Source organism: Globicephala melas, chromosome X, assembly GCF_963455315.2.
Source record: "Globicephala melas chromosome X, mGloMel1.2, whole genome shotgun sequence".
Taxonomy (NCBI): domain Eukaryota; kingdom Metazoa; phylum Chordata; class Mammalia; order Artiodactyla; family Delphinidae; genus Globicephala; species Globicephala melas.
Genome location: NC_083335.1, coordinates 83,675,891 through 83,695,077, shown reverse-complemented (window position 1 = coordinate 83,695,077; position 19,187 = coordinate 83,675,891). Strand labels below are relative to the sequence as shown.

Genomic DNA, 19,187 nt, shown 5'->3' with positions numbered 1-19,187 from the left:
TGGCTGCATGAACACAGCCTTAAGGGGGCTAGTGAGCCACCACTAGCTGGGAGGTAGTCCGGGAAAAGGTCTGGAGCTGCCGAAGAGGCAAGAGACTTTTTCTTCCCTCTTTGTTTCCTGAGCGCGAGGAGAGGGGATTAAAAGCACCACTTAAAGGAGCTCCAGAGATGGGCACGAGCTGCCGCTATCAGCACGGACCCCACAGATGGGCATGAGATGCCAAGGCTGGTGCTGCAGCCACCAACAAGCCTGTGTGAAAGCACAGGTCACTATCCACACCTCCCCTCCTGGGAGCCTGTGCAGCCCGCCACTGCCAGTGTCCCGTGATCCAGGGACAACTTCCCCGGGAGAACACATGGCATGCCTCAGGCTGGACCAACGTTATGCCGGCCTTTGCCACTGCAGGCTCACCCCGCAATCCTTACCCCTCCCTCCTCCCGGCCTGAGTGAGCCAGAGCTCCCGAATCAGCTGCTCCTTTAACACCCTCCTGTCTGAGTGAAGAATAGACGCCCTCAGGTGACCTACATGCAGAGGCGGGTCCAAATCCAAAGCTGAACCGAGGGAGCTGTGTGAACAAAGAAGAGAAAGGGAAATCTCTCCCAGCAGCCTCAGGAGCAGCGGATTAAATCTCCACAATCAACTTGATATACCCTGCATCTGTGGAATACCTGAGTAGACAACGAATCATCCCAAATTGAGAAGGTGACTTTGGGAGCAACGATATATGTATATTTTTTCCTTTTTCTCTTTTTGTGAGTGTGTATGTGTATTCTTCTGTGTGTGATTTTGTCTGTATAGCTTTGCTTTTACCATTTGTCCTAGGGTTCTGTCTGTCTTTTTTTTTTAAGACTTAAAAAATTTTGTTCTTAATAATTATTTTTTATTTTAATAAATTTATTTTATCTTCTTTCTTTCTTTCTTTCTTTCTTTCTTTCTTTCTTTCTTTCTTTCTTTCTTTCTTTCTTTCTTTCCTTCCTTCCTCCCTCCCTCCTTCCTTCCTTCCTTCCTCCCTCCCTCCCTCCCTCCCTCCCTCCCTCTCTCTCTCTCTCTCTCTCCCTCTCTCTTTCTTTCTTTCTTTCTTTCTTTCTTTTTTCCTCCCTTTTATTCTGAGATGTGTGGAGGACAGGCTCTTGGTGCTCCAGCTGGGCAGCAGGGCTGTGCCACTGAGATGTGAGCACCAAGTTCAGGACACTGGTCCACAAGAGACCTCCCAGCTCCATGTAACCTCAAACGGCAAAAATCTCCCAGAGATCTCCATCTCAACACCAAGACCCAGCTCCACTCAATGACCAGCAATCTACGGTGCTAGACACCCAATGCCAAACAACTAACAAGACAGTAACACAAACCCATCCATTAGAAAAGAGGTTGCCTAAAATCATAATAAGGCCACGAACACCCCCAAACACACCACCAGACGTGGACCTGACCACCATAAAAACAAGATCCAGCCTCATACACCAGAACACAGGCACTAGTCCCCTCCACCAGGAAGCCTAAACAAGCCACTGAACTAACCTTAGCCACTGGGGACTGACACCAAAATCATCGGGAACTACGAACCTGCAGCCTGTGAAAAGGAGACCCCAAACACAGTAAGTTAAGCAAAATGAGAAGACAGAGAAACACACAGCAGATGAAGGAGCAAGGCAAAAGCCCACGAGACCTAACAAATGAAGAGGAAATAGGCAGTCTAACTGATAAAGAATTCAGAATAACGATAGTAAAGATGATCCAAAATCTTTGAAAGAGAATGGAGAAAATACAAGAAACGTTTATCAAGGAACTAGAAGAAATAAAGAGCAAACAAACAGTGATGAACAACACAATAAATGAAATTAAAAATTCTCTAGAAGGGATCAATAGTGGAATAACTGAGGCAGAAGAACGGATAAGTGGCCTGGAAGATAAAATAGTGGAAATAACTACTGCAGAGCAGAAAGAAGAAAAAAGAATGAAAAGAATTGAGGACAGCCTCAGAGACCTCTGGGACAACATTAAATGCAACAACATTCGAAGCATAGGGGTTCCAGAAGAAGAAGACAAAAAGAAGGGACTGAGAAAATATTTGAAGAGATTAGAGTTGAAAAATTCCCTAATATGGGAAAGGAAATAGTCAATAAAGTCCAGTAAGTGCAGAGAGTCCCATATAGGATAAATCCAATGAAAAACACGTCAAGACACATATTAATCAAAGTATCAAAAATTAAATACAAAGAAAAAATATTAAAAGCAACAAGGGAAAAACAACAAATAACACGTAAGGGAATCCCCATAAGGTTAGCAGCTGAACTTTCAGCAGAAACTCTGCAAGACAGAAGGGAGAGGCAAGACATATTTAAAGAGATGAAGGAGAAAAAACTACAACCGAGATTACTGTACCCAGCAAGGATCTCATTCAGATTTGATGGAGAAATTAAAACGTTAACAGACAAGCAAAAGCTTAGAGAATTCAGCACCACCAAAAAGCTTTACAACAAATGCTAAAGGAACTTCCCTAGGCAGGAAACACAAGAGAAGGTAAAGACCTACAATAATAAACCCAAAACAATTAAGAAAATGGTAATAGGAAAATACATATCGATAATTACCTTAAATGTAAATGGATTTAGTGCTCCAAACAAAAGACATAGATTGTCTGAATGGATCCAAACACAAGACCCGTATATATGTTCTCTACAAGAGACCCACTTCAGACCTAGGGACACATACAGACTGAAAGTGAGGTGATGGAAAAAGATATTCCATGCAAATGGAAATCAAAAGAAAGCTGGAGCAGCAATTCTCATATCAGAAAAAAACAGACTTTAAAACAAAGACTAATGCAAGAGACAAAGAAGGGCACTATATATGATCAAGGGATCAATCCAAGAAGAAGATACAAACTTGTAAATATCTATGCACCCAACATCGGATCAACTCAATACATAAGGCAAATACTAAGAGCCATAAAAGGGCAAATCGACAGTAATACAATCATAGTAGGGGACTTTAACACTCCACTTTCACCAATGGACAGATCATCCAAAAAGAAAATAAATAAGGAAAGACAAGCTTTAAATAATGCATTAAACAAGATGGATTTAATTGATATTAATAGGACATTCCATCCAAAAAAACCCCAAAATACACATTCTTCTCAAGTGCTCATGGAACATTCTCCAGGATAGATCATATCTTGGGTCACAAATCAAGCCTTTGTAAATTTAAGAAAATTGAAATCACATCAAGTATCTTTTCCAACCACAATGCTATGAGACTAGATATCAATTACAGGAAAAAATCTGTAAGAAATACAAACACATGGAGGCTAAGCAACACACTACTTAATAACCAAGAGATCACTGAAGACTTCAAAGAGGAATTCAAAGAACACCTAGAAACAAATGACAAGAAAAACACGATGACCCAAAATCTATGGGATGCAGAAAAAGCAGTCTAAGAGGGAAGATTATAGCAATACAATCTTACCTTAAGAAACAAGAAACATCTAAAATAAACAACCTAACCTTACACCTAAAGCAATTAGAGAAAGAAGAACAAACAAACAAAAAAAACCCCCAGAGTTAGCAGAAAGAGAGAAATCATAAAGATCAGATCAGAAATAATGAAAAAGAAATGTAGGAAACGATAGCAAAGATCAATAAAACTAAAATCTGGTTCTTTGAGAACATAAACAAAATTGATAAACCATTAGCCAGAATTATAAAGAAAAAAGGGAGAAGACTCAAATCAATAGAATTAGAAATGAAAAAGAAGTAACAACTGACACTGCAGAAATACAAAGGATGATGAGAGATTAGTACAAGCAACTATATGCCAATAAAATGGACAACAAGGAGGAAATGGACAAATTCTTAGAAATGCACAGCCTTCTGAGACCGGATCATAAAGAAATAGAAAATATGAAAAGACCAATAAAAAACACTGATATTGAAAGTGTGATTAAAAAATCTTCCAACAAACAAAAGCCCAGGAACAGATGGCTTCACAGGCGAAATCTATCAAACATTTAGAGAAGAGACAACAGCTCTCCTCAAACTCTTCCAAAATATAGCAGAGGGAAATACACTCCCAAACTGATTCTACGAGGCCACCATCACTCTGATACCAAAACCAGAAAAATATGTCACAAAGAAAGAAAACTGCAGGCTAATATCACTGGTGAACATAGATGCAAAAATCCTTAACAAATAGTAGCAAACAGAATCCAACAGCACATTAAAAGGCTCATACACTATGATCAAGTGGGGTTTAACCCAGGAACGCAAGGATTCTTCAATATACACAAATCAATCAATAGGATACACCATATTAAAAATTGAAGGAGAAAACCCATATGATCATCTCAATAGATGCAGAGAAAGCTTTCAACAAAATTCAACACCCATTTATAAAAACCCTCCATAACGTAAGCATAGAGGGAACTTTCCTCAACATAATAAAGGTCATATATGACAAAACCAGAGCCAACACCGTCCTCAATGGTGAAAAACGGAACCCATTTCAATTAAGATCAGGAACAAGATAAGGTTGCCTACTCTCACCACTCTTATTCAACATAGTTTTGGAAGTTTTAGCCACAGCAATCAGAAAAGAAAAAGAAATAAAAGGAATCCAAATTGTAAAAGTAGAAGTAAAGCTGTCACTGTTTGCAGATGACATGATACTATACATAGAGATCTTAAAGATGCTGCCAAAAAATTACTAGAGCTAATCAATGAATTTGGTAAAGTAGCAGGATACAGAATTAATGCACATAAATCTCTTGCATTCCTATACACTAATGATGAAAAATCTGAAACTGAAATTAAGAAAACACTCCCATTTACCATTGCAACAAAAAGAATAAAATATCTAGGAATAAACCTACCTAAGGCGAGAAAAGAATTGTATGCAGGAAATTATAAGACACTGATGAAAGAAATTAAAGATGATACAAATAGATGGAGAGATATACCATTTTCTTGGATTGGAAGAATCAACATTGTGAAAATGACTCTACTACCCAAAACAATCTACAGATACAAGGAAATCCCTATCAAACTACCACTGGCATTTATCACAGAACTAGAACAAAAAATTTCACAGTTTGTTGGGAAACACAAAAAACACGTAATAGTCAAAGCAATCTTTTTTTAAAATATCTTTATTGGAGTATAATTGCTTTACAGTGGTCTGTTAGTTTCTGCTTTATAACAAAGTGAATCAGTTATACATATACATATGTTCCCATATCTCTTCCCTCTTGCGTCTCCCTCCCTCCCACCCTCCCTATCCCACCCCTCTAGGTGGTCACAAAGCACCGAGCTGATCTCCCTGTGCTATGTGGTTTCTTCCCACTAGCTATCTATTTTATGTTTGGTACTGAATATATGTCCAGGCCACACTCTCGCTTTGTCACAGCTTACCCTTCTCCCTCCCCATATCCTCAAGTCTATTCTCTAGTAGGTCTGTGTCTTTATTCCTGTCTTACCCCTACGTTCTTCATGACATTTTTTTTCTTAGATTCTATATATATGTGTTAGCATATAAATTTGCCTTTCTCTTTCTGACATAATTCACTCTGTATGACAGACTCTAGGTCCATTCACCTCACTAAAAATAAATCAATTTCGTTTCTTTTTATGGCTGAGTAATATTCCATTGTATATATGTGCCACATCTTCTTTATCCATTCATCCCATGATGGATACTTAGGTTGTTTCCATCTCTGGGCGATTGTAAATAGAGCTGCAATGAACATTTTGGTATATGACTCTTTTAGAATTATGGTTTTCTCAGTGTATATGCCCAGTAGTGGGATTGCTAGGTCATGTGGTAGTTCTATATGTAGTTTCTTAAGGAACCTCCATACTGTTCTCCATAGTGGCTGAACCAACTCACATTCCCACCAGCAGTGTAAGAGGGTTCCCTTTTCTCCACACCCTCTCCAGAATTTATTGTTTCTAGCTTTTTTGATGATGGCCATTCTAAATGGTATGAAGTGATACCTCATTGTAGTTTTGATTTGCATTTCTCTAATGATTAATGATGTTGAGCATTCTTTCATGCGTTTGTTGGCAGTCTGTATATCTTCTTAGGAGAAATGTCTATTTGGTCTTCTGCCCATTTTTTGATTCGGTTGTTTGATTTTTTGTTATTGAGCTGCATGAGCTGCTTGTAAATATTGGAGATTAATGCTTTGTCAGTTGCTTTATTTGCAAATATTTTCTCCCATTCTGAGGGTTGTCTTTTGGTCTTGTTTATGGTTTCCATTGCTGTGCAAAAGCTTTTAAGTTTCATTAGGTCCCATTTGTTTATTTTTGTTTTTATTTCCATTTCTCTAGGAGGTAGGTCCAAAAGGATCTTGCTGTGATTTATGTCATAGAGTGTTCTGCCTATGTTTTCCACTAAGAGTTAGTTTCTGGCCTTACATTTAGGTCTTTAATCCATTTTGAGCCTATTTCTGTGTATGGTGTTAGGGAGTGTTCTAATCTCATACTTTTACATGAACCTGTCCAGTTTTCCCAGCACCACTTATTGAAGAGGCTGTCCGCTCTCCACTGTATATTAGTGCTTCTTTTATCAAAGATAAGTTGACTATATGTGCGTGGGTTTATCTCTTGGCTTTCTATCCTTTTCCATTGATCTATATTTCTGTTTTTGTGCCAGAACCATACTGTCTTGATTACTGTAGCTTTGTAGTATAGTCTGAAGTCAGGGAGCCTGATTCCTCCAGCTCTGTTTTTTGTTCTCAAGATTGTTTTAGCAATTCGGGGTCTTTTTTCACATTGTGAAATTTTTTGTTCTAGTTCTGTGAAAAATGCCAGTGGTAGTTTGATAGGGATTGCACTGAATCTGTAGATTGCTTTGGGTAGTAGAGTCATTTTCACAACGTTGATTCTTCCAATCCAAGAACATGATATATCTCTCCATCTATCTGTATCATCTTTAATTTCTTTCATCAGTATCTTATAATTTTCTGCATACAGGTCTTTTGTCTCCTTAGGTAGGTTTTTTCCTAGATATTTTATTCTTTTTGTTGCAGTGGTAAATGGGAGTGTTTTCTTGATTTTAATTTCAAAGTTTTCATCATTAGTGTATAGGAATTCCAGAGATTTTTGTGCACTTATTTTGTATCCTGCTACTTTATGAAATTCATTGATTAGCTCTAGTACTTTTCTGGTAGCATCTTTAGGATTCTCTATGTATAGTATCATGTCATCTGCAAACAGTGACAGCTTTACTTCTTTTCCAGATTGGATTCCTTTTATTTCCTTTCCTTTTCTGTGGCTAAAACTTCCAGAACTATGTTGAATAAGAGTGGTTAGAGTGGGCAACCTTGTCTTGTTCCTGTTCTTAGTGGAAATGCTTTCAGTTTCTCACCATTGAGGATGATGTTGGCTGTGGGTTTGTCATATATGGCCTTTATTATGTTGAGGAAAGTTCCTTCTATGTCTACTTTCTGCAGGGTTTTTTTTTTTTATCATAAATGGGTGTTGAATTTTGTGGAAAGCTTTCTCTGCATCTATTGAGACGACCATATGGTTTTTCTCCCTCAATTTGTTAATATCTTGTATCACATTGATTAATTTGCCTATGTTGAAGAATCCTTCCATTCGTGGGATAAACCCAACTGGATCATGATGTATCATCCTTTTAGTGTGCTGTTGGATTCTGTTTGCTCATATTTTGTTGAGGATTTTTGCATCTATATTCATCAGTGATACTGGCCTGTAGTTTTCTTTCTTTCTGATATCCTTGTCTTGTTTTGGTATCAGGGTGATGGTGGTCTCATAGAATGAGTTTGGGAGTGTTCTTCCCTCTGCTATATTTTGGAAGAGTTTGAGAAGGATAGCTGTTATCTCGTCTCTAGATGTTTGATAGAATTCGCCTGTGAAGCCATCTGGTCCTGGGCTTTTGTTTGTTGGACGATTTTTAATCACAGTTTCAATTTCACTGTTTGTGATTGGTCTCTTCATATTTTCTGTTTCTTCCTGATTCAGTCTTGGCAGGTTGTGTATTTGTAAGAAATTGTCCATTTCTTTCAGGTTGTCCATTTTATCGGCATAGAGTTGCTTGTAGTAATCTCTCATGATCTTTTGTATTTCTGCAGTGTCAGTTGTTACTTCTCCTTTTTCATTTCTAATTCTATTGATTTGAGTCTTCTCCCTTTTTTTCTGATGAGTCTGGCTAATGGTTTATCAATTTTGTTTATGTTCTCAAAGAACCAGCTTTTAGTTTTATTGATCTTTGCTATCATTTCCTTCATTTCTTTTTCATTTATTTCTGCACTGATCTTCATGATTTCTTTCCTTCTGCTAAGTTTGGGGATTTTTTGTTCTTTCTCTAATTGTTTTAGGTGCAAGGTTAGGTTGTTTATTCAAGATGTTTCCTGTTTCTTAAGGTAGGCTTGTATTGCTGTAAACTTCCCTCTTAGAACTGCTTTTGCTGCATCCTATAGGTTTTGGGTCATCGTGTCTCCATTGTGATTTGTTTCTAGGTATTTTTTAATTTCCTCTTTGATTTCTTCAGTGATCACTTCGTTATTAAGTAGTGTATTGTTTAGCCTCCTTGTGTTTTTATTTTTTACAGACCTTTTCCTGTAAATGATATCTAGTCTCATAGTGTTGTGGTCGGAAAAGATACTTGATACAAATTCAGTTTTCTTAAATTTACCAAGGCTTGATTTGTGACCCAAGATATGATCTATCCTGGAGAATGTTCCATGAGCACTTGAGAAAAAATTGTATTCTGTTGTTTTTGGATGGATTGTCATATAAATATCAGTTAAGTCCATCTTGTTTAATGTATCATTTAGGGCTTGTGTTTCCTTATTTATTTTCATTTTGGATGATCTGTCCATTGGTGAAAGTGGGGTGTTAAAGTCCCCTACTATGAATGTGTTACTGTCGATTTCCCTTTTTATGGCTGTTAGTATTTGCCTTATGTATTGAGGTGCTCCTTTGTTGGGTGCATAAATATTTTCAATTGTTAAATCTTCTTCTTGGATCGATCCCTTGATCATTATGTAGTGTCCTTGTTTGTCTATTATAATAGTCATATTTTAAAGTCTATTTTGTCTGATATGAGAATTGCTACTCCAGCTTTCTTTTGGTTTGCATTTGCATGGAATATCTTTTTCCATCCCCTCACTTTCAATCTGTATGTGTCTCTAGGTCTGAAGTGGGTCTCTTGTAGACAGCATATATATGGGTCTTGTTTTTGTATCCATTCAGCCAGTCTGTGTCTTCAAAGCAATCTTGAGAAAGAAAAACGGAGCTGGAGGAATTAGGCTCCCTGACTTCAGACTATACTACAAAGGTACAGTAATCAAGACCGTATGGTGTTGGCACAGAAACAGAAATATAGAACAATGTAACAGGATAGAAAGCCCAGATATAAACCCACGCACATATGGTCACCTTATCTTTGATAAAGGAGGCATGAATGTACAGTGGAGAAAAGACAGCCTCTTCAATAAGTGGTGCTGGGAAAACTGGACAGCTACATGGAAAAGAATGAAATTAGAACATTCCCTACCCCCATACACAAAAATAAACTCAAAATGATTAAAGACCTAAATGGAAAGACCTAATGAAACTTAAACGCTTTTGCACAGCAATGGAAACTGTAAAAAAGACAAGCCTCAGAATGGGAGAAAATATTTGTAAATGAATCAACTGACAAGGGAGTAATCTCCAAAATTTACAAGTATCTCATGCAGATCAATATCAAAAAAGCAAACAATCCAATCCAAAAATTGGTAGAAGGCCTAAATAGACATTTCTGCAAAGAAGATATACAGATTGCCAGCAAACACATGAAAAGATGCTCAACATCACTAATCATTAGAGAAATGAAAATCGAAACTACAATGAAGTATCACCTCACACCAGTCAGAATGGCCATCATCAAAAAATCTACAATGAATGCTGGAGAGGGTGTGGAGAAAAGGGTACCCTCTTGCATTGTTGATGAGAATGTAAATTGATACAGTCACTGTGGAGAAGAGTATGGAGGTTCCTTAAAAAACTAAAAGTAGAACTACCACACGACCCAGCAATCCCACTACTGGGTATATACCCTGAGAAAACCATAATTCAAAAAGAGTTATGTACCACAATGTTCATTGCAGCTCTATTTACAATAGTCAGGACATGGAAGCAACCTAATGGTCCATCAACAGATGAATGGATAAAGGAGATGTGGCACATATATACAATGGAATATTAATCAGCCTTAAAAAAATGAAATTGAGTTCTTTGTAGTGTGGTGGATGTACCTAGAGACTGTCACACAGAGTGAAGTAAGTCAGAAAGAGAAAAACAAATACCTTATGCTAACATATATATATGGAATTAAAAAAAATAAAAAGGTTATCAAGAACCTAGGGGCTGGTAGGAATAGAGACGCAGATGTAGAGAATGGAGCTGAGGACCTGTGGAGGGGGAATTGTAAGCTGGAACAAAGTGAGAGAGTGGCATGGACTTACATATACTACCAAATGTAAAACAGATAGCTAGTGGGAAGTGGCCACATAGCACAGGGAGATCAGCTCAGTGTTTTGTGACCACCTAGAGGGGTGGGATAGGGAGGGTGGGAGGAATATGCAAGGGGGAGGAGATATGGGAGGATATATGTATATGTATAGCTGATTCACTTTGCTATAAAGCAGAAACTAACACACCATTGTAATGCAGTTATATAAATATGTTAACAAAATTATTTTAAACATGCTAAATTTCAATCAAAGGCCGATGGCCAAATAAATTATAGTTGATCTAACTAATGGAAAACAAGAAATTCATTAAAAATCACAATCTCATAAGCTTTAAATATTGGAAAACATCAAATGAAACAAAAATATAGTGTAAAGTCGATTATACAGTGTCATAGCAATTTATTTGTGCATATTTATATGCATATAAATTGTACTAGAAAATTTAAAAAAATTAACAGCTTTTAAATTTCTTTTGTTTTGTTTCTGTAGGTTTCAACATTTTCTAACTTTTTATTTATAAATTATATATCAAAAAGTACCATTATGATAATGTTTATTTTGTGTATACTTCCCCTAAGACCTTTTTCATCCCATTGGGTACTATTATGTCAGACTTTCATTGTAATAGAGAATAGAACATGTTGATATCTATGAAACAGAAGTATAAGTGATTGGTGTAATGTCTGTATAATGCTTAGTAGATGGGCCCCCACTGTGAAGAAATGAAAGAGGTATCATTAAAAAGAAAAAAAAGAATTTTTGCATCTATGTTCATCAGGAATACTGACATGTATCTTTCTTTTCTTTAGTAACTTTCTTTAGTTTTGGTAACAGGTGATGCTGGCCTTATAAAATGAGTTTGGAAGTATTCCCTTTTCTATTTCTTGGAAGAGTTTAAGAAGGATTAGTATTAATTCTTCTTTGAATGTTTGGTAGAATTCACACATGAAGCCATCAGGTCCTGGGCTTTTTTTTGTTGTGAGATTTTTGATTTCTGATTCAATCTCCCTATTTATTATTGGTATGTTCAGGCTTTCCGTTTCTTTCTGATTTAATTTTTAGTAGTTTGTATGTTTCTAGGAATTTATCCATTGCTAGGTTATCTAGTTTGTTTATAATAGGTCTTTATGATCCTTTTTATTTCTGAAGAATCTTTTGTAATGTCTTCTCTTTTATTTCTGATTTTATTTGAATCTTCTCTCCTTTTTTTTCATCTAAGAGTTTGTCAATTTTGTTTATCTTTTAAATAATTACCTCTAGTTTTGTTGACTTGTTATAATTTTTTCCCTAATTGATTTAGTTCTGCTCTGATCTTTATTATTTCCTTTGTTCTGCTAACTCTGGGCTTATTTTGTTGTTTTTCCTGTTCATCAATGTGTAAAGTTATGTTGTTTATTTAAGATCTTTCTTTTTTAATGGAGGTGTTTACTGCTATAAACTTCCATCTTATAACTGCTTTTGTTACATCCCTATTTTTATTATGTTGTGTTTTCATTTTTGTTTTTCTCAAGATACTTTTAAAATTCCCTATGGATTTCCTCTTTGATCTAATGGTTGTTCAAGAGTGTATTATTTAGTTTCCATGTATTTGTGAATTTTTCTATTTCCCTGCTGTTATTGATTTCTATTTCATTTTCTGTCATGGTCAGAGGAGATACTTAGAATTATTTCCATTATCTTAAATTTGTTATGACTTGTTTTGTGACCTAAAATGTTATCTTTCTGGAGGATGTCCTATGTGCCCTTGAGAAGAATGTGTGTTCTGCTGCTGTTGGGCAGAAATTTCTGTCTATGTCAGTTAGGTCAATATTGTTATTCAACTCAGCTGTTTGTTTATTGATTTTCTGTCTGCATGGCCTACACATTATAAGTGGAGTATTGAAGCTCCCTACTATTATTGTATTGCTGTCAATTCCTGCCTTCAAATCTGTCATTGTTTGCTTTATATATTTAGGTACTCTGATATTGGGTGCATATATGTTTATAATTGTTATATTTTCCAGTTGAATTGACCCTTCTATCATTATATAATGTCTTTTGTTTCTAGAGACAGTTTTAGATTTAAAGTCTATTTTGCCTGATATAAGTATAGCCACCCCTGTTTCTTTTGGTTACCATTTGCATGCAGTATCTTTTTCCATCTCTTCACTTTCAGGCTATGGTGTCTTTATTCTAAAGTGAGTCTTTTGTAGACAGAGTATTTCTGATCTTGTTTTTTAAAATCAATTCAGCCACTCTGTGCTCTTTGAATGATGAGTTTAATTCATTTACATTTAAGATAATTATTGATAAGTGAGGGTTTACTATTACCATTTTGATAATTGATTTCTTGCAGTTCTTTTGACCCTCTCTTCCTCTCTTGCTGTCTTCCTTTGTTATTTGATGATTTTTTTATAGTGATCTGCTTTGGTTTCCTTCTCTATGTCTTTTGTTTATTATAGGTGTTATTTTGTGTGTGTATGTGTGTGTGTGGTTAGCTCGAGGTTTGCATAAAATATCTTGTAGTTATATCTTTCTATTTTAAGTTGTTAAAAACTTAAATTTAATAGCATACCAAAATACTTTTACTCCCCCCAGCACTTATACTTTATGTTCTTTTGGTCAGAGTTTGATCTTTTTATATTGTGTATCCGCTAACAAATTTTTATCTACTAACTTTTATATTAGGGTTAAAAGTAATTCATGCACCATTATCATTAATGAAACACTTCAGACTGATGAAAGGTTTGAGCCTGGGAGACTTAAAGAAAGAATAAAAGGGAGAAAATTGGAAATAATGAGCTGCTTAGAAGACTAGATTAAAAGGTTAGCTCCTTCTGATGAATTCTAATGGAACCATTGCCTATGAGAACAGGAATGAACCTTAAAGTCATCTAGGGACTTCCCTGGTGGTCAAGTGGTTAGGATTCCATGCTTTCAGTTCTGAGGGCCAGGGTTTGATCCCTGGTTGGGGAACTAAGATCCTACAAGCCACACAGGTCAGCTAAAAAAATGTCATCTAGACTCCAGATTCTAGATTCTAAAGCATCTTTAGATCAAGTCATGTAGCCTTTATTTGAATGCTTCCAAAGGTGGAGGACTAAGTTTCTTGCAAAAGAGTCCATTCAATATTCCTAAAACTCTAAATTTTAGAAAGATTTTCCCAAATCTTTGGCCTACTAGAAGAACTTTCTAACATTCAGTGTGAGCTTTGAGAATGTCATCAGCTGTCTCTTGAGGTAGAAAGCTCCCTGTCACTGGAAATATTTAAAGCAAACTATGTACATAATTGCTTCTGAGCATGTTGTATAGAAAATTAATTTTTCATAGTGACATCAGCAAGATGATGGACTAGAAGCTCCCAATGCTCTTCCCCTCCCCCACAAAAACAACAAATAAACAACTACATGCCATCTACAATATTCTGGAGTTGAAAGAGCTCCAGAATACAACAAAAAAAGCTGCAGAAACTCATGGAGCACAGAGACAGAATGGTCACATAGAAAAGTATAGTAAGCAGTTTAATTTCATTGCCCCATCCCTCAGTCTGACAGAGCTTGGGGCCAAGAGGAACCCCCTTGGCCTGACCTCTCCCAAAAAGTGGAAAGAAGAGCAGGAGGACTTCAGTAGCCTACATCATTGCTGTGGACACAAGCATATTTCAACATGGTGGTGCCCTGAATTCTTCATTGCCATTGAATCCAGGTGATGTAGCTGCCTGGAACCCAAACTGCTGCGACCACTCCCCAGAAAAAGGTACTGCAGCATCCCCTCCCAGAGAAGCTGCCACCACTGCACCCTCACTGGGAAAGTGCTGATGCATCCCTCCAATCAAAGCTGACACCACTGCATCCTGCTCCCCCTGCCAGAGTCACAGTCCTCCCGTCTGAAAGCATGTACACACCCTGGACCCCAGTTCCATGGCTGTTCAGCACACACCCATGCCTCACATACTAAGGCTACCATCATGGTGAACACACCTGTCCACCAGCCCCAGGTACCAAAGTTGTTCTAGATGCTCCTGAGCTCCAACCCTGGTACCATGGTCACTTTGCAGGTGCCCACTCCCCAGACACCAACACTATTGCCTCCACAAATGTGTCTGTGCCCCTGATCCTGGCATCATTGTTACCACATGTGTAACTGTGTGCTGGACCCAGCAACAAGAGCTATCCCCTTGGCAATGACTTCCTCCTGTGGAGGAAAAGGAGAACAGGAGGACCAAGCAGTCTTCACCAGCAAGGAACACAATAGCCCTTACCATCACTATGTAAACTCACAACCTTTGTCACTGAGGTCCTCTGCAGTTTTTGCTGACACTGACCTCAGCTGATGGAGCTCTATAAGGACTATGCCTCTGTGCCCTCCCTGAAGCCAGAACCACTGCTGCACACCCTGGAGCTGGAGTCACCATATCCAAACCAGTTGACACTCTCACACCCACCTATAGGTAAAAGTCTTTACCCCTGAAGACAGTTCATAAAGTCCTGAAAAGGCAATTGCTCCCTCAAATGTGCAGACATCAACACAAGGCTATCAGAAACACACAAAAAAATCAAGGAAACATGACATCACCAAAGAATAACAATAATTTTCCAATAACTGATCTAAAAGAAATAGAGATCTATGAATTTCCTGGAAGTGAATTCAAAATAATTGTTTTAAGGAAGTTCAGTGAGCTATAAGAGAACACAGATGGACAACTCAATGAAACCAGGAAAGCAATACCTTAAAAAATGAGAGGTTCAACAATAAGACAGAAATCATAAAAAAGAACCAAACAGAAATTCTGGAGCTGCAGAATACAGTGAATGAAATGAAAAAATGCAAAAGGGAGTTTCAACAGCAGACTTGATCAAGCAGAAGAAAGAATCTGAAAACAGGTCATTTGAAATTATCTAGTTAGAGAAGAAAAAGAAGAATGAAAAAGTGTGAAAGAAAGCAAACCTATATATACATTATGGGAGACCCAGAAGGAGAAGAACGAGGAAGAAAGGGGCAGAAAGCTATTTAAAGAAATAATGGTTAAAAACTTTCCAAATCTTGAGAGGGAAATGGACATCCAGATTCATGAAGCTCAAAAATTTCCAAACAATATCAACCCAAAGAAGACTACACTGAGACACAATATAATCAGATTGTCAAAAGTCAAGGACAAAGAGAGAATTCTGAAAGCATCAAGAGAAAATTAGCTCATCACATGTAAGGGAACCCCCATAAGACTATAAGCAGTTTTCTCAACAGAAACCTTGCAGGTCAGGAAAGAGTGAGATGATGTAATCCAAGTATTGAAAGAAAAAAAACTTACATCTGAGAATACTATACCTGGCAAAATTATCCTTTAAAATGAAGGACAGATAAAGTCTTTCCCAGACAAACAGAAACTGAGGGAATTTGTCACCACTAGACCTACCTTACAAGAAATGCTCAAGGGAGTTCTTCAAATTGAAATAAAAAAAAAAAAAACATGCTAAACAGCAACATGAAAGTATAAATCTCACAGGTAAAGGTAAATATATAGACATATACAGATTAATGAAGTTCTTCTCCACTCTTTATTCTGGCATTGATAATCCTCCACAATCAGGCCCCATCTACCTCTTCAGACATATTTAAACTTTCCCAAACTCTTCTGGTCAAATGGAGTCCCCATTTTACTCTATTCCAAAAAGGTTCTGTTTTGTTACTTAGCTTTTCCTTATACCAAGTCCCCTGCTCAGGACTTCCTCCTACCCCTAATCCCCTACCACCAATAAAATCCTATTCATCTTTCAAGGTCAGTCTCAAATCTCTCCTCTATTAACTCTTCCTAGGGGACTCCAGACCATATTAATCTCTTCCTCCCCTGAACTTCCATATCACTATACTGTCTGTTTCATTCATCTGGCAATCAAGCATCTGCCTTGTAACATCTTTGAAAACTTATTTGTCTCGAATATTTTCATTTAACTGTTTCTTTGGTGTGTATCTTATCTCCCCAACTATCTAAAAAGCTCATTGAGATCAGGAACCAAAGCTACACCTTCTTTTCAACTCTCTATGGAACAGAACTGGGCACCTAGTAGGGGCTCACTTCTTAATGTGTACTGACTGGTTTTAGATAGGTTACCCCATTACTTCGTAGTGACTTTAGTAGTCCACTAAGTCCATGATTAACCTTTTTTCACCCCGTGTCAGGCATTGACAGCTGATAAGGTGCATATGAGAGAAAGCATATTTGACTCTTCAAGCCTCAAGCAGGACAAATTGCTAAGATGCAGGTAGTGAGATATTTTACTATTGGCTAAAAGTGTTCCTTAATAGATCTAGGTCCCTGGAGCAGCTCCACAGAGGTTGTGATTATAAACTGAAATTCACAACTCTTTCAAGAGAGTTAACAGGCAGATTTTTTTCCTTTCTAGTTTGTGCTGGGTAGTCAACAAGAAGGTGTTTAATTCAGTTGAGTCAGGAATGGCACATCAATGCTCTGATGGCTTTCTCTAGAAGTTCTTGCATTCCTGGACTGATAATTAAAATTCAAGATCTTCTATGTGACCTTTTATGACAAATTGAAATTGAGAAGTCCTCCAGTGTGGGTAGAGATAAGCCAAGGAAATGAAAGAGATTGGTCTACAGGGGTGAGAATAGGAGAGGAGTGTGGAAATCATAACTTTTTGTGGCTAGCTTTAATGCTGAGTCATAGTGACTGTATTGGGGGTGGGCAGGAGGGACAGGATGTGCTTCTCCATTAGGAAAAGAAGAAGAAAATAACAAAGGAGTGAAATGCTGAGTGCTAAGTCATGTAAAGACCATCATCAGATTCTAAGCAAAGAAGCTCTCAATTAAGCATTTACAATGTGGGACCAGGAGAGGTCTCAATGATATGTGGAGACGTACCTAGTCCCTAGTTCAGTCAACTTGTCATATACTCATAGCCATGAGTAGTAGAATGAATAGTTATGAAAGTAAGTGGTCAAAAGCCTGAGAAGTCCTAGGGGAGTGAGGACAGATGTTTTTTCTCCATGGCATTGTTTTTATATATAAAACCCATTATTACCCATTATTTTACACTGCTCCACCCCAAATGTTTATAAAAATCCTCTACCCTTTGCTAGTTACTTAAGACATCAGGTTCTTTTTAAGGGTGGATTCATCTTCCCCTTTATCTCTAAGACCTTCACAGCAGAACTTTGCTTTAGGATGAACCATGTATCATTCTCTTTCTAAATCCTGACTCCAAGATTACCTTCAGATTCATTTATTCATTCAAAAAATATTTATTGAGCCTCTACTGTGTGGCAGACACTGTGCTAAGTAAATAAATGACAAAATCCCTCCCCTCTTGAAACTTACATAACTTGTATTGCTAAGGAGAAAAGGAAGCCTGCCATTCTTTGGGGAGGACTGCTCCTTGCTTTTCCCTCTACATTTCCTTTGTTGTAGATGGTACACAGAGAGGCAGAATGGCATAATGGTTAAGGACATAGGCTTTGGAGTCACACAGCCTGGGTCCAAATCTTGACTTTGCTACTGAGTAATTATTTCATCTTGGTCTGGTTCCTTCTCTTTTTTGAGCCTCAATTTCCTTAGCTGTTACTGTAGTCACTCAGCAGACCCAAGTGAAGACTGCTGATTGCAGCTAAGCTAACAGAAGAACATCTAAGTTAGCTGCTCACATACCTCTTGAGTGCCTCATACATTGAGCATACAGTGACATCTACATATCAAGTGGATGTGTACAGAGGTATCTAAACCACATACTTACCAAGGTTTGAGTCTAAGTGAATTACTCCTATTTATAAACAGGTTTCCTAATGATATCCACCCACAATTCCTGACCAGATTGTATCTGCTTCCATCTTATTAGTTCCCTGTTGGAAAGGTAGCTTAGCTAATGCAATCAATTAAGTGTTTACCCGTGAGAGTTGTGTAGATTCTCTATTATTTCCCTTACCTTACGAATTTCTCCCTGTTGCACGGTTTTTATGACGTTAATCCATTCTTCCATATCTTTCCGGTTGGGTGCAGCCAGTGTAACTTTTCGTTGTGGTGTGATCACCTACACAAAAACACATTATTAGCTGGTTCCCACTCCAAAACTTTGCCCCCAAACAAAGCCTTTGAACTCTCCAAGAAACTAGACAGATCTACTAAGCACATCCCAAGCCATTTCTTAAATATAAGACAGAAGCTCCCAGAGCCACTCACAGTTCCTTAGATAACCACCTCAACTAATAATAATGGTAATAATAATAAACAACACTTTAATGGCACTTACTACGTACTGGGCATTGTTCTATTGTACTTTATGTATATTGTTTATTTCAATCTTCCTTACAACCCCTTGATCTGGGCATTATTATTTTTCCCACTTAATAGGATATTTTTCCATGGCAAAGGGAGTTAAATGACGTGCCCACGTCCACCTAGCAGGTAAAAAGCTAAGCCAGAATTCGAACCTAGATTCTTTGGCTCCAGCACACATGCTCTTAAACACTAAGCCATGCACCCATCTGTTATTCAAATGAGGTTGTGTGAAAATCCTACTTGCTTACTGCTGCTCTATCTACTTGAAAAGGGTGAAAAGGTATATTTTTCATCAGGGTGTGCCTCTTTCTGTTTGAGGGGAGAGTGAGAATGGAGTGGGGAAACTACAAATCCAGTTTCTTTCTTTCTTATGGTCTGGGACAACCTGAAGAGGATTTTACTATCATCTCTCTTAATCCTGCATGGTGCAAAAAC

At 37.5% G+C, this 19,187-nt stretch overlaps 1 protein-coding gene across 1 annotated transcript in view; it reads right to left on the bottom strand.

Annotated features, from left to right (window-relative positions):
* The window catches only part of DGKK (diacylglycerol kinase kappa), a 158,474-nt gene that overhangs the window by 86,318 nt on the left and 52,969 nt on the right, over nt 1-19,187 (bottom strand). The window contains exon 4 of the mRNA XM_030846711.2: nt 18,400-18,504. Within this exon, the coding sequence (XP_030702571.2) occupies nt 18,400-18,504 (105 nt within the window). The remainder of the gene's footprint in view (nt 1-18,399; nt 18,505-19,187) is intronic.